This window comes from Apus apus, chromosome 20 (genome assembly GCF_020740795.1).
Source record: "Apus apus isolate bApuApu2 chromosome 20, bApuApu2.pri.cur, whole genome shotgun sequence".
NCBI lineage: Eukaryota > Metazoa > Chordata > Aves > Apodiformes > Apodidae > Apus > Apus apus.
The window spans coordinates 5,433,586-5,447,925 of NC_067301.1; the positions used below are offsets into that span (position 1 = coordinate 5,433,586).

Genomic DNA, 14,340 nt, shown 5'->3' on the forward strand with positions numbered 1-14,340 from the left:
ACATTACTTATTCTCTTTACAACATACTCAGTAACAAAAGGCAGGAATGTTCTAAATTATAAGCTAAACCAACTCCAGCCAGAATGCTGCTTCACAGACACCAGCAGATCTGATAGCTGATAAATTCTGGCCCTGCTTGCCAACCAGAGACACTTATTCAGCATGTTATTCAAACTGCAGCCCTTGGCACTAGCACACATGACAGGCTTAATGCCATCTAAGCCTGGGACTTGAAACAAGGGTTCTTCTGCCCAGCCTTAAATTCAATCAACAAGGACGTGAGCTGCCAACAGGAAGCCATTAAATAAAGTTGCTGTCAGTATATAATCTTTATAGAAAGCCTTTCTAGAGACCATAAAGTGACTCAAGCAAATCTATGCTCTCATAGTTTAGCAAAAGTTCTCCATTAATGTATTACTTTGCATGACATGGAAAAACATTCACTCCCCAATTCTTTTCACATACTTCTGGTTACTGGGAAGTTCTGACATGCTCTAAAAGTTTGCTGCATGATTAAGTGCTTAAATTTAAAGGAGATTAAAGGAGCCATCATTAAAAATATGCCTGGAACTGTTCTGTTCCTATGGTGGTTTTGTTTCAATCACAGAGACAACAGGAGAGATTAATCACCTAGAACCTGGTATTTGCACTACGGTAAATATTGTAATTATACTAAAATATCTACAAGACAGAAAATGCAAAATTTTTTTTTTAGATGGCAGTATCTTTTCATTTTGAGATGTGTCAGACTGCCTTTTCCAAGTGGCTAGTCATTTATTTGCATTGCTAAACTACTGCAGAGAAATCCATGAGATACACGGACTCTATGTCATTCTGGTATCTCCACAGGACATTAAAAGCATCCAAGGATGTGGACAGGATGTTCTCTTGACAGCACAGTCTTAGTACTGGAATCTGAAAAGATATTACACTGAGCCTTTTAAAAGTTATTATACACCAGGCCAACTCCACATCTGTTTGTGCAGTACATTTACATACTGCATTTGCATTGGGTAAAGTACACCAGAACTGAGTCCATGTCTTTGATAAATATAATTTTAAAGGCTTTATGATTTCATTATGTTAAATCATCGTTCCTGTTAAAAACCAGTACATGGTGATTAATCATATTCTATGGAAAACCAGTTCCTCTCAGCTCTGAAATTCTGTAATTTTAAATCAGCTCTTTTCCTCATATCAGAACTAATCTCCTCTGGGGTGGCCAGATCAGGTCTATTCATGTTCTGAACTCAGAGTGAGTTGCAAGACACACAGCAGAAATGGGTTATTACTTGCAGAACACAAATGTCTTCCTGATGACTGACCCAGAAGCAGCGGATTTAAAACCTGACAGACAGTAAGCAGAAGGACTCCCTGAGTTCACTTCAGGTGTGCTATCTCATCCCTTCCCCAGTCCTCTGGCACTTCATCAGAAATTACATGCCTTTGTACAAGACAAAAGCAATGCTTTCAGGTTTGGAACACTACAGCCTGTCTGGGTGGAGCTCCCTAGCAGATTAACATTCCTGTCAAGAATTTGATGTCTGGTTCTTCTTTAGGCAAGGGCTAACTCCCAAATCAGATCAGTAAGCATATTCTATAGGTTCTGAACGTGAAAACAGAGATGAATGTTTGAGAAAGACCAATATGATAGAAGACATTTTAGATTAAGAACTCTTACTGGAATCCAGGTGAGATACTAACAGCTTTTGTCCTAAACCTTAAAAACATCACAGCTCTGAATGACTTTGAGTCTCAGTATTTTGCCCTCGCTTCAGGAGATTAGTGTTAATTTAATTCTAGTCACAATGCAGTGAATCTTTTGTCATACAGCATTGGTATATGTTTTAAAGAAGTGTTTAAAAGGTATATACTAATTCACACAAACCAGGGCAATAACATGTCAACATGATTCTTAAAGACCAAAGTGAAATATTCATAGAACTACAGACGCAGTGTATGTAGATCAAGTGGGAGGAACATGCCATTCTAGAAATTAAACTCAAAACTTGCCAAATTTTCCATTACTGGGAATGTAAGCCTAAATTCTAAGACCTGATACAATTTTTTATATAACCTCTCTGCAATGCTCTCATCCTAAATAGAATTTATTAGCCTAAAATCTCACTCGGCTAAAGCTCTCCAATTATGCAAGGCTCACAAGCCCTTGCAATTCCTCTGAGCTTTTCAGTTTTGTTGAATTCCATAGAACACTGAGGGACACTGGCTCCAGGGTTCAGCAGCACTGCAGGCTTGCACAGCTCTCATCCCTTCCTCCATGCTCCTTCCTCCACTGACTTCTCATTACCATCCCAAGTGCAGCTGAACTGAAAGAGGATACCACACTCAAATGACAAGGTCTCCTCCTAAATGAAGATATTAAGGTCTGGACTTTGAAAATGTGAAACTAAAGGAAAGAAGGTTGAGATTTCAGTTTTGGGTTTGTTTTTTTTTGTAGCCTGAATAAGGTCAGAGTGACATAACCAAAATACAAACCAAAATGACAAAAATCTCTGATCAATTTGAAAGCAAAAATTTTCAAGTACTGCCTTCAGGATCTTTGTTCACTGTCCTAAAATAATCAGTGTATGGTTGCATTTGTGGTATTCTGCAGCTGCCCATCATGTTGCCATCCTGTGAGAAGGACCCTGCAGACTTGCAGACATAACAGTCTAGACTCCAGCGCTGACAGAGCGAGGTCATGGCTATCAAGCAGTGCATTCCATGCAAGAGCGAAGCTTCCGTTTCTTGTTTTCCTTGGTGATCCCAGCTCCTTGCCATCTCTAAGGGCTCTGGTCTGTCCTGATATTCCAGACTGCTTACCTCATCTACAGGCATTCAAACCCTTTGAGTCTCCTGCAATGCAGGAAGTGAATGTCCAGAGGACAAACCAGTGAAAGGAGGAAGCTTTCAGTGCATTTATGAGGTCATTTCTTGCACAGTGATGAATGTGAAGAGCTCTCAACAAGGTTAATAGGAATTGTTCAACTCTGCAGTACTGTCACAGTAACACTAGGCCAGGGCTGTCCCTAGCCCATTTGGTATTTTGGAGACATCTCTCAAGACAAAACACCCCTCTCATTCATTCATTCATCCACAGCTACAGTTGCCTCACAGCTGGAGAGAAAAAAAGAAAGGGAAAATAGGAGGACAAAATATACCTACTTTGGAAGAAACTGAGATCACAGAAATGATCACAGAGGAACAACGGAAAAGCACTGCTGTATGAGATCCCTTGTAGGTATACTGATGATTTCTGAGCCCAGAGCTCTCAGTGTAAATATGGCATCTAGTGAAAACCAACGGCTTTTAACCAGTCTCCCAAAAGGAAAGGCCTAAGAAACTCTTCCAGTGTCACTGTCACATAACCTTGCATAAGAAAATACACACTAGAGTTGGGGAATCTCTTTCTGTCCTCTAATTTTATATTTTCCAATTACTTTTTTTTAGGTTTTGGGGACATTTAATAATCCAGAATGCCTAAAACCCAAGTACCTCTTTCCTGTTCAATTAGACCTCGGATTAAATAATCTGTGAACAAAGTTAATTAAAATTACAAGGATAATTTTTAGATGTCAAGGGAATGCCCTAAAAGAAAACCCGACAAAGGGCAAGACATACAAATGACATACAAAAGACATATGCATCAAAACTTCATTAGTGGAGATCATCAAAACCAGGGCTGACAACTCTTTGGCAAGGACACTGTAATACAAAATGCTGTTGGAAAAGCAAATGGCTTAGAGGAAACCAGAAGCATTTTCCAACTCTAACCACCAATGAATGAACCCATTCAGCCCCTGCATCCCCCTGGCTACTCACATCTGTAGAGGGTTGTTCTTCCACACAAGAAATACTGTTCAAAGGGGCCAGTCTTCCCAACATTAACTCAACTATACAGTATGTTCTTTGCAAAACACCATAACGCCTTGGAAGTGGACTTTTATTTCATAGGCATTAAATCATAAACTCATAAAAATGTCTCCTTCTCCTTTTTCATTAACACAGATACACTCTGCTGTTTTGGTTAACCACAGAATATCAAAAGCTAAGAGCCTTAACAAAGCTACCAGTGTGTGAGACTGAGGCAGAGGTGATGCTCTGTTGCTCAAATATTTTCAAGGGGTAGTCAAAATTCTCAACAGCTAAAGGCAACAACAGTGAAAATTCTGAGTCTTGCAAGCAACCAAAAAGAAGCCAAAAGCAAAAAAGTACATTTCTCCAGCAATTCAGCCACAGCCAAATAACTCCTCAGCCAGCACTTCTGAATCTGGACACATCCCTGGGGAATAGCATGAAAGCTGAATTACAATACTTGAGAACTTCTGGAGAAAACTCAATGCTACTCATCCTTCATAGTAATACTAAAATGTCCTCTGTTATCCGTAATCCACTCTGTCCCTGCATACAGCAGATTTACAGGCTTGTGTTTATTTCCAGAAGTGCTACAGGAAGCATTTAAATACTCAGTGCCTCCCATGACCAAGTAGCTTTTGAAAACTTCTACCCAAAAGGAAAAATGTGGTATGGATCCTTTGACCTCTTAGTAGACATCAGAACAGTGATGATCTAATGATTTAAGTCTCATTTTGCCTAAAAACTGGTGGTAGTCTTAATTGAAAAATCTGGAAGACACACAGTTCTGAAAATTCAAGTGATACCACTTTGTCCCTTTCTTGACCATTTCATCAGAGGCCAATAAACAACCATGAGAAAAGAAACATCACCTTAGAAGGACATGTCTCCTAGACATTTATCTGTCAAGTCACATTTGAGGGAGAGTGGGCAGAATAATGGACTTAAAAGAATGGGTGCAGAGAAGGGGAATCGGGATGGATTTACATGATCATGGCCAAGAGCCTTCCATTCTGTTGGACTGAGAACTTCAGTCTCCATGCTCATGTATCAAGCAGAAGACACTGTATTTCCATTTGTGTAAGTCCTTTTTTAAAATTTCTTTTTCTTGCCCTTTTCATAGCCTTAAATGAAAGATCAAATTTTACAGCACAAAAAGTTGCAGATGTGACAATCTGTAAACTTAGTGAGACACAACTGTCGTCTTCGGTCAAAACTGCTCAGTTGCATCTTATTTGTGATTAACGAAACCAGCCTTTGCAAATAAAGACAGAGTGTGAGGTGAAATCCAATCCAGTCAAATTATCAGAGGAAATTTCATATGCTAAGAGGCTCTTTCAGAAGACTCTAATCTCAAAAATATGGTTATATGTCGCCGCCTACCTCCAAAACCCCGCCACTATGTCTGGGTGCGCAAGCGCTGTGGTGACTTTTTGGAGACCTCCTGCACACCCATGGTCAGAACCTGGATCTCTATGTTCCTGTTTCCAACCACCTCTGTGTAACACCCTGCTTGGCCTCAGGATGTCACACCTTTGGTTGAAGTGTTTCTCTAAACTTGGCCTGTTGGCACTACCCCATCTAATAATCAGAATCTGTTACAAATTATGAATTATGAGCCATAATTCAAGCTTTGCATGTAATTGGAAAACAACTAACTGCATAAGAAGACAAGAGAAAAATGGAATAGTCAATTTTCACAAGCCTTGTTGGAAGTCACTGACATTTCTTTTTGGTTGTCTAAGGCAAAGCATAAAATCAAAGAGTTGAGCCAAACAGAGGTCTTGCATTCTGCATGGAAACTGCATCAAATTCTCAGGAAGGGCTGAGCACAGAGGCAGGAAAGAAATGAAATCTCAGAGCAAAGGGAATGGAAGCTACCACATTGAGGTGCAACTACCTTGAAACGTTAAGAAAGGAAAGGATAAGCTGACTTCTGTGTTGCATGGAAGCTGTGCCAAAGACACATCTGCCAAAGGCAGAAAGACAGTGCCACTACCAGAGAGGATCAAAACTTGCTGGTGCCATATCTGACTTTCTGGATAGCCATGATCCAACTGAAAGGAGAATCTGCTTCAAATTCAGTAAAAGCAAAAATTTAAACACCTTGATGACAGACATGAAAAAAAACCCAGAAGGCAAAACCCTCAACATTCTAAACAGTAACTAGCATCCACAAAGCAGTTCATAACATCATGAGACAAGTAGAAATGTTCCCAACAACTATTCTCATTTATTCTTTTCTTCTAAGATCCATCAAGATTTCATAGATAAGACATATAAATGAACTACAGTCTCTATATGTTTACAGTAATTTCAGCCTCAGCTCCCTCTCCTTTTGGCCCATGTCACCTGGTTCATTAGTGCTGACTGCCACTGATGAGTTTCCAGCTGAACTGCATGCAGCTCAGTAGCTCTTGAATTAGCTGTAAGAATGGTGGTGCTTTAATACCAGAGCTTAGCATAGCAACCAGCCTGACTAAATAAATAAATAATGGAGCATGGTGTTCTAAGAGATAATATAAATACACTTTCAGCAAATTGCTTAGGTCCAAAGGTCAGTCAACTTGTTTGCTCTGTCTCCAAGAATTTGTAAATCTCACCATGATGTTTAAACACAAGCATATACAAACATCAAAGTTCAATGCTGACATATTTTACACCTCAAAGTTGGATGCCAGAATAGCTCTATACCACACATAGAAAACTGTAATGCATGTGTAACGAGTGACACAACACTATCCAAAACTAAATGCAAATTCTTCCTTAAATATCCTCTCAATTCTGGATTTTCTTCTTTATCCTCTGTTTATTCTCATTCATCCTCTCTCACATGGGGAGATATTTCTACAGCTGTCTAATTTTACAATTCCTCCCTTTCACTACCCATAAAGGGGGAGATGGAACTTTAAAATCTCAAGCCTTGTTTCAGGGCGTGTGCGTTTTGTATTCCTGATTGATTCACGCATATGGAGACACTTCTATTTACGGAAACACAGTTTCAAGGTAAACCACCAGTGCCGAGCGAGGGAACAGACACACCAGCTACACTGGCGTCTCTAGGCTGCTGTGCAGACAGACCAGTCTCTCAACCTCTTTCCTTTTCCCTCTTTCCTAAAGGAAACGTGCAAACAGTCTCGCGGCTCCTACTCGGGTTGTGCTTTTCTTCCTTGCTGGGATCCCATTCATCTTACCTTTGAGCAGCTCTGGGTGGCAAAAAGCAAAATACAAGCGACTTCAGAAAGCACAAGAAATGAAGTGAGTGGAAAACCGTGGGGGTGAATCAGAACTCCTCCCCACTGGCCCGACAGAATGCGTGATGTTGGACTGAGAGCCTTGCTGCACGCACCATGTGCCCCTTTTCCAAGCCCCTCTCCTCCGGGTGACACGCGTGGCTGTGCCTAAGGAAAGGCAGCCAGCTGCCCCCTCTGTTTGTGCAGGGTCCCAGCAGCCGGGACTGCCGGGAAGCTGCCTAGTAAACAGAACTGCAAGTGAGCACTCGCTTAACGCATGGGAATCACAGAGCCCTCCTCTCCCTGCCGCAGGAAACCTAGGCTGGAGCGAAAACCTCTCCTTTGTCAGCAGAGCAGAACTCTCTAGGGGCCCTTTTCTCACCTTCGCGTTTTCTTAGATGAGACGGGGAGAGGCAGGAGGCAGGGAAAGGAGGAGTGGGCAACTTCTGAAACGTAAGTCACCGCCACGGCTCAGCACGCCAGGGTTTTGCAAAATGAGTAGAGAGGTGAGGGAAAAGGCTTTTTTAAGTCTCCCAGATGAAGGACTGCCCAGGGGAGCAGCAGGTGGGAGCTTCTTTCCTCCCTCCCTCCCCGTCATGCCGGTGCTCACCTTCCTGGCTCCTCGTCTGGCAAACTCCCTGGCCAGATGGCGGCCGATGCCTCTGCCCCCGCCGGTGATGAGCACGTTGTCCCCGGACAGGTCGCGGAGCTTGGGCGGCAGCACCATGCACACGGCAGCTTTCACCACCAGATACACCATCTGCACGGGGAAAAGCAGCAGAGCGCCCAGCCACTTCCAAATCATCCTCTTGTTCCAGGCAAGTCAGGAAGGCAAAATTATCTTCCAATCCTTCACAAAACCAAGTTAACGGAGAAAGAAAACCAATGCCCTTCATGCACCCCCAGCTGGGTGACAAGTCTTCAGCCCCCTTCCAAAACTTGGGGGCAAGAGATTCTTGGGCTGGAAAAAATCCTTCTCTCCCCCTAAAAAATTTGGGTTAGGAGCAAAGCAGTGCAGAAGACCAAGTCACTCCCCTGTTTCTTGATCGGTGTCCTCTGGGATTGTCACATGCAGGTAAAATGGTTTCCTTGCTTTTTAACTGGAGTACAGTTTTTTAAAAATTAAGAGAGAGAAAAAAAAAGTAAAATTAAAAGTAACCATATATCCCTCCTCTTCAAAGACCGACATAAAAATCCAGTATCCAAATGGAAGGTTTTATGCTTGGAAAAATAAAATAAAGCAGCCTGTCTCCAAATTTCAGCCTGCAGTGCCTTCCAGGCAACTCATTTCTATTCTTAGACTCAGGAAATTGCTTAAATAAGACAGAATTGCCAGGACCTTCTTTTTAAGAAAGGCTCTATTCAGGTCAAGGTTGTTGTTTTTGTTTTAACATCTATAAATATCTATAGATGTCCTGAGCCGGTTGCAAAGGTTGAGCTGATAACCGCCTCTCTCTCTCTGCCCCCTCTCCTGGTTTTTTCACTTAGAGTATCTATGATCACAGAGCAGGAATTATGCCGTACACTATTTCAGCTCTTACTCATTTCTCCCTATTGCTCTCTCTGCCTATCACAGCCGCGGCGCTGGGGAGTTTTTATACCCCATTAAGCCTGATTGACAGTTAAAGTGTCGGGGAGATTTCACTACTGTTTCTGTGAGTGGCTGGCTTTGCTCTCCCCTCCCCCAGAGCTATCTATCTCACCGCACATAAACTCACACATGCCGGCAGGCTGAGCCCTTGGCTCGCTCCTGGGTTGCGGCGAGCAAGCCGGGGCTTGCAGCGTGCCACGCTGGGCTCGCAGCTGCGGCTGCAGCGCTCCGAGCCGGCCGGGCAGCCCCTGCCTCCTCCCCACCTCCCCCGCCAGCAGGGAGGTGCTGGGGCTGACCTGAGCGCAGGGAAAAAGCAGTTCCAGGAACGGTCAGGGTTAAGGCTGAGTTCAAGGGAGCCATCCCTGCTTGCCCAGGAGAAGCTGGTGGCGATGGGAGAAGTTCTCTCAGCCCTTGGCTGAGTCAAGCCGAGCTTGATCGCATCAACAGCTCTTACCCGTGGAGCAGTGTTTTTGTGGACAACGTGACAACTCGTGTATTTTCTCCTTGCATTGCTGAAAACTGGTGATTTAGTAGTGGGGTGATAGAAAAGGCAGGCTCTGACTGAAGGAGGAGACTCACATTCTCACAACTAAGGGTGGTGGTGGTTTGTTGTTTTTTTTCTCTCCTCTATGACTTATTTGTCTGGTTATGAGGGCATAGTTGCAACACAAGAAGGTCTCCACAGCACTTTAAACTGTGTTGTAACAGAAGGAAGGGCAAAGTGTGTTGCAGCTAAGTCCCCTGACTTGGTTGTTTACACTGTTAAGCATTAGGCAGGTAAGTTATGTTTTCAGTTGTACTGATTAAGCATTTCTGAGGAGGATCTAAGTGCACATTTGAACTGAGAGCTGTTCATGCACAGCTAGTAGCTGTGGCAGCAGTCAGAAATAAGATGCAAAGCCTTGAGGACGTCAAAAGATGCTCAATGGTTTCAAACCTCACACTGGTGTCTTCACAGTTGAGCTGGAAAGAACTTCCTTTTCATGACTGCATGTATCATAAAGAACGTGCCAAAATGAATCCAATCCCACATGTTAATTCAGGAGGTCTGAATCTATATCCACTATCCTGGGAAGCCATCTAGTGGTAAAAACTAGAATTACTGAAAAATGACAAATTTGAAAGACCTCCAACTTCTTCACATCTCTAAAGCACCACTGCAAAGGAAGTATCTAAGTCTATGCATCTAAACATAGGTAGCCAGGTTATATTACAGCCAATACAAGTGACTTAGGAAGCTGAATCCCTTTAAAAATAAAGTGAATTTTATGATGTGGAATCAAACAGCTATTTTTGAAAACAGGGGGTGTTCAAAGTGGCCATAAGGTAACTAACAACGTGTCCTGGGGTTATTTGTTTGCAAAAAAGAAGAGCAACCGAGTTTCTGGTGCCAACCTCATTTAAAACCTGTATCACACAGAGTTGGTTTTTAAACACAAAATATGAACAATATATCATTTCAGCTCTGTTAAAAGTTCTGCAAAGTTGTCAGGAAAAAAAGGAAATACAACGTAGACAGAAACTTGCAGAGCTTTTACCTTTAAATGCCAGGTTTCTTCAATTGAAATATGCCCTGTGACTATAACCCCACCATCATAAAGTGTCAGGAGAGAGGTTTTTGGAGAGAAGGAGATGAAGCATTCTAACAGGAAAGTTGAAGTCTGTATATACTGTCAGAATCAGGTGGTATTCCCTAACTGAGCTGGAGCTGCATCTGAAATAACTGGAGCTCAGAGAATTTCCATTGCTGCTTGGCAGCATTTAGCACCTCTGTGTGTTTTTACAGTAATACCTTTAAAAACGGAGCTCAGGGAGGCACCTGGCATTCCAATTTTCCTCTCAGTCCAAAAACTCTGAAGGGGAGACAGAAATTAACTCAGAGAGTCTAGTGTCTGGTTTAAACAAGAATGACTCAATGTCTGGACTGGTAACAAATATAACAACTTTCTGGTATGGAAATAAGGAACAGTGTTAAAAATGAAGGGATATGAAGTTAATAAAAGTAAATTTGATTTTTTTATTCCTGAGTTCAATCTCTTTATGCATAAATCACCAGGGACACATTTTAAATAGAAAGTCAACAACATTACACTGTTAACCTGTTCAGATTAAAACCAAAATTAATTATTAATTTAAAGAATTTGCAGGTCTTTGAAGCTGGTGGGAATGGAATAATCTTTTTCATATTGATTTAATGTATCTGTTTCCAGCTTGCATAAGATTCTAAAATGTAACAGAGGTGGGTTTTGTATTTTGTTTTGTTTTTTTCATTCATTGTAATTTTTGGTTTATTTGTTTATGTACAAAGTTGCTACCAAACTTATACAGAACACTGGTAAGCAGATGTGAAAAAGCTGGCAACACAGAACAGTGCTCTTACACAATGGAAAGTCTCTGTTGCTGGGGTGTCAACTAATACCAGTTTTTTACAGCAGTGCAGGGTTCTTGACCATGGACCATCTATCAGAATCAGAGATTAAAACTAAACCTCCTTTAAAAAAGGAAAACCTTTTGCCAAGCTGATCTGGTTTTTGTTACATGAAGTACTGCTGTCAGATTTGGATAAATCAAGAGCTACATTTTTGTGCTTCTTGATTTCATTCTTCCCTTGAGTTCACATTTTCCATTTGAAATCTGTCCCAGTGGTTCTATGATTTCACACTGTCCTTCTATATGCTATTAAGTATTAAGAGTCTGATACTGTTGCCTTGTAAGGGGAATTTTGCCACAGACTAAGCTCAAAGGGACCAGGTTTCTGTTTAATTTCCAGCCTTGACACAAAACAGTTCGTGTCCTCCCTTGTGTGAAAAGCTCCATTTGGATGTCTCTGCTTTCCTAGGGTCTCACAGCAAATCAGTATAATGAATAAGATACAGCAAACATTTTACTGAGGAGCTCTAAATTCTAGATGACATCCCTTTCTAGATTCCATACTTCTAAAAATAATGGTCTTTATAAGCAGAAGTGCAGAGTTTCCAAAGTGCATGTAGGTGCTACCTGGGATTCAGAGAAAGGGATACAACATCAAGAATGTGGTATTTCTTTCAATTGCTTGCCTGTCTTTGATTAGAGTCAAATCTGTCTCCTTCTGTTCACCTGCTTCTCCATATTGGAAGAGAGAACAGTGAAAAAATACCACATGTAAACAGGAACAGAGTGACTACATTGTGCTCAACTGATTGACTCATCTTACATTCTCTTTAATACATTTACCTCACTTCTACGCCACTCAGTATTTACTGTTGCTTCTGACTAATTCCTCAGGCCTGACAAAACTTCTAAGACACACAAGGAACTAGGGAGGCTGAAGAATTAAGTCCGTAAGGCCTTCAAAATGACAAAAGCTTATTGTTTCAAGACTCTGAACTGAAATCTTACTGAACCAACGTGATACAGATTTTGTCAAAAAAAAAGAACAGGAGGCTAATGCCTGTAACAAGCTTCCACTGGAAGCTTGTAAATTAGCCTAGGAGAAAATAGCTGGATAAAATGTTCCCTGAATCCTTTCTAACAACATCTTTTTAAGACAGTTCATTACATGCAGCTACAATTTCTTTTCAGAGCTAATGGTTCACTGGTACAGACAGAGGTGAAATAATTCAAGGTCTCTCATTGTCATAAGCTTCTTGAAACTTGACAATTCTAGAACGGAAGCCAAAAAGAGGAGGAATGTTAGGAGAAGAATGCTGCTGCCAAAGGCAGAATTTTGTTTGAAAGGCAGGGATAGATCAGCTTCAGGTGTATGAATGGAGGTGGGGGAATGAGATCTCTGAAGAGATTCAACTGAGCTAAGAGAATGGGCAGAAGGATTCTGGGCTCTTCATTCAGTCAGAACCCACAACTTTTTTGATGATGGTCTGAGCAAGGGTTGCCCTGTCCCAGGTGCAGAATCTGGCACTTGCCCTTGTTAAACTTCATGTGGTTGGTGACTGCCCATCTCTCCTCTAACTTGTCCAGGTCTCTGCAAGGCCTGCCCACCCTTGAGGGAGTCGACAGCTCCTCCCAGTTTTGTATCACCAGCAAACTTGCTTAGAATTCCTTTGAATCCTGTGTCCAAATCATTGATTAACGTGTTGTGAGGACTGGGCCTAGGATGGAGCCCTGTGGGACCCCACTGGTGACTGGTCACCAGCCTGATATTACCCCACTCACTGTCACTCATTCCATCCTGAGGGGAAGAGATGGGGCAGGTACTGATCTCTTCACTCTGGAATTTTACTTTTTGTTAGTAGAAAGTCAGTTTGCTCATTCTTGCTGAACCACTGCCATTTTCCCAACAAACTGGTATCACTAATCTATTTAAGGGAAAGCAGTTCTGGAGGAGGACAGTGGAGCAAATGGTACATGGGGTAAACAACACAGGGCTCTCAGAGGCCAGCTGATCCTTTAACTCATTTATGGGGACTGCTGCCTTTTTACAAGGTATTTGATCTTTCCTGATATGCACAATGGCACAGGGCAGTGAGATCAGCTACTTCTTTGGAGGAAGAAAGATCCATTATAACAGTAGCATGCATAAATCCAGATGTTTTCTAGCAGCTGATTTGTAACAGAAATTGCCAGAGATGCTTTCTCAGAACACTCGTCCTGCCCCCCAATTACACTTTGTCCAGTACTGATGAAAAAAAGCTCCTGAGTGATTTGGCAGAAGGTAACAGGTATTTTGACATTCCACTTTTATGAAATCTGCATATTCCAGTACCTCCTCAGATGATAGTATCAGTGGGTGTTTAAATCCACCACAAAGAGAGTTAAAAATTAAGAAAGAAGAAATGTCTTTTGACTTTCACTTGTCATATTTAAAAGTATGTTTATATGGGGATGTTCAGAACTTAAAACCTATTAATTTTAGGATGGATTAGTGACATTCATTAAACCCCAACCTAGATATTTCTTCTCAGAATATAAAAGTAGTCTTAACTGTAGCTTTAATTTATATTGTGGGTTTGGTTTTTTTTTTAAATAATTCAAGTTAGTGTACCCTCACAGTTCTAGATGGAGTAAGAAGGTGGAAGTGCTCAGTTAAGTGTCTAGCACCTCACAGTGATTGAAAATATCACTTACTGCCCAGCTTAGTCAAATAATTTGAGTCAATACTGGAAAGATGTCTGCTATGATAATGAATTCCAGACCTGCTAAGCTAAGATGACAGTTCCATGTTATAACTGACCTGGATTTCCATCCGGTACTTTATCCCTTATGACTCAATTTGTTTACTCTCATTCCACACAGCTAAGTATTTATTTACCCCATTGTCTAATTCACAGTAAAGTTTCTTGCTCCTTCTGGGAATGCATATTCTGCATAAATGGAATTTTTCTAAACAAATCTCTTTTATCTGCTTCTTTTCAGGGTATAAGAAAAGCTAGAAAGGACTCACCTTTTTTTTTAGGCACGATCCCACTTTCTGAGGGAATACTACTGCAGGTTTGTTAGCCAATGCAGAATCTCATGGCTCATAAAAAGGAGTATTTCCCTCCTATGACCACGATTACAAGCTTTTATAGGGGCTTTAAAATGGAATATGTGGGAGATTAGTGGGGATAAAGAAATATTTCAGAGTGTTCAGAGGATAAGCATAGGTTGTACTGATTATGTCAAGCTGATCTGATGTTTGTTCACTTTCTACTTTTACCCAAACAAGTTTTGTCCAGTCACATG

The 14,340-nt window shown here is 41.5% G+C and overlaps 1 protein-coding gene across 7 annotated transcripts in view; it reads right to left on the bottom strand.

Moving 5' to 3' along the window:
* The window catches only part of DHRS3 (dehydrogenase/reductase 3), a 35,379-nt gene extending 26,719 nt beyond the window's left edge, over window positions 1–8,660 (bottom strand). For 5 of the 7 annotated variants that reach the window (XR_007891384.1, XR_007891383.1, XR_007891382.1 and 2 more), the window contains exon 1: window positions 7,699–8,660. Coding sequence is in view for 1 of the 7 variants with exons in the window: in XM_051637596.1 (XP_051493556.1) it covers window positions 7,699–7,893 (195 nt within the window). In the remaining 6 variants the exon portion in view is untranslated. Of the gene's footprint in view, window positions 1–7,049; window positions 7,239–7,470; window positions 7,558–7,698 lie in introns of those variants that run through there. The other 2 variants (XM_051637597.1, XM_051637598.1) reach the window with 2 other exon arrangements.
* Between the last annotated feature and the right edge of the window lie 5,680 nt (window positions 8,661–14,340).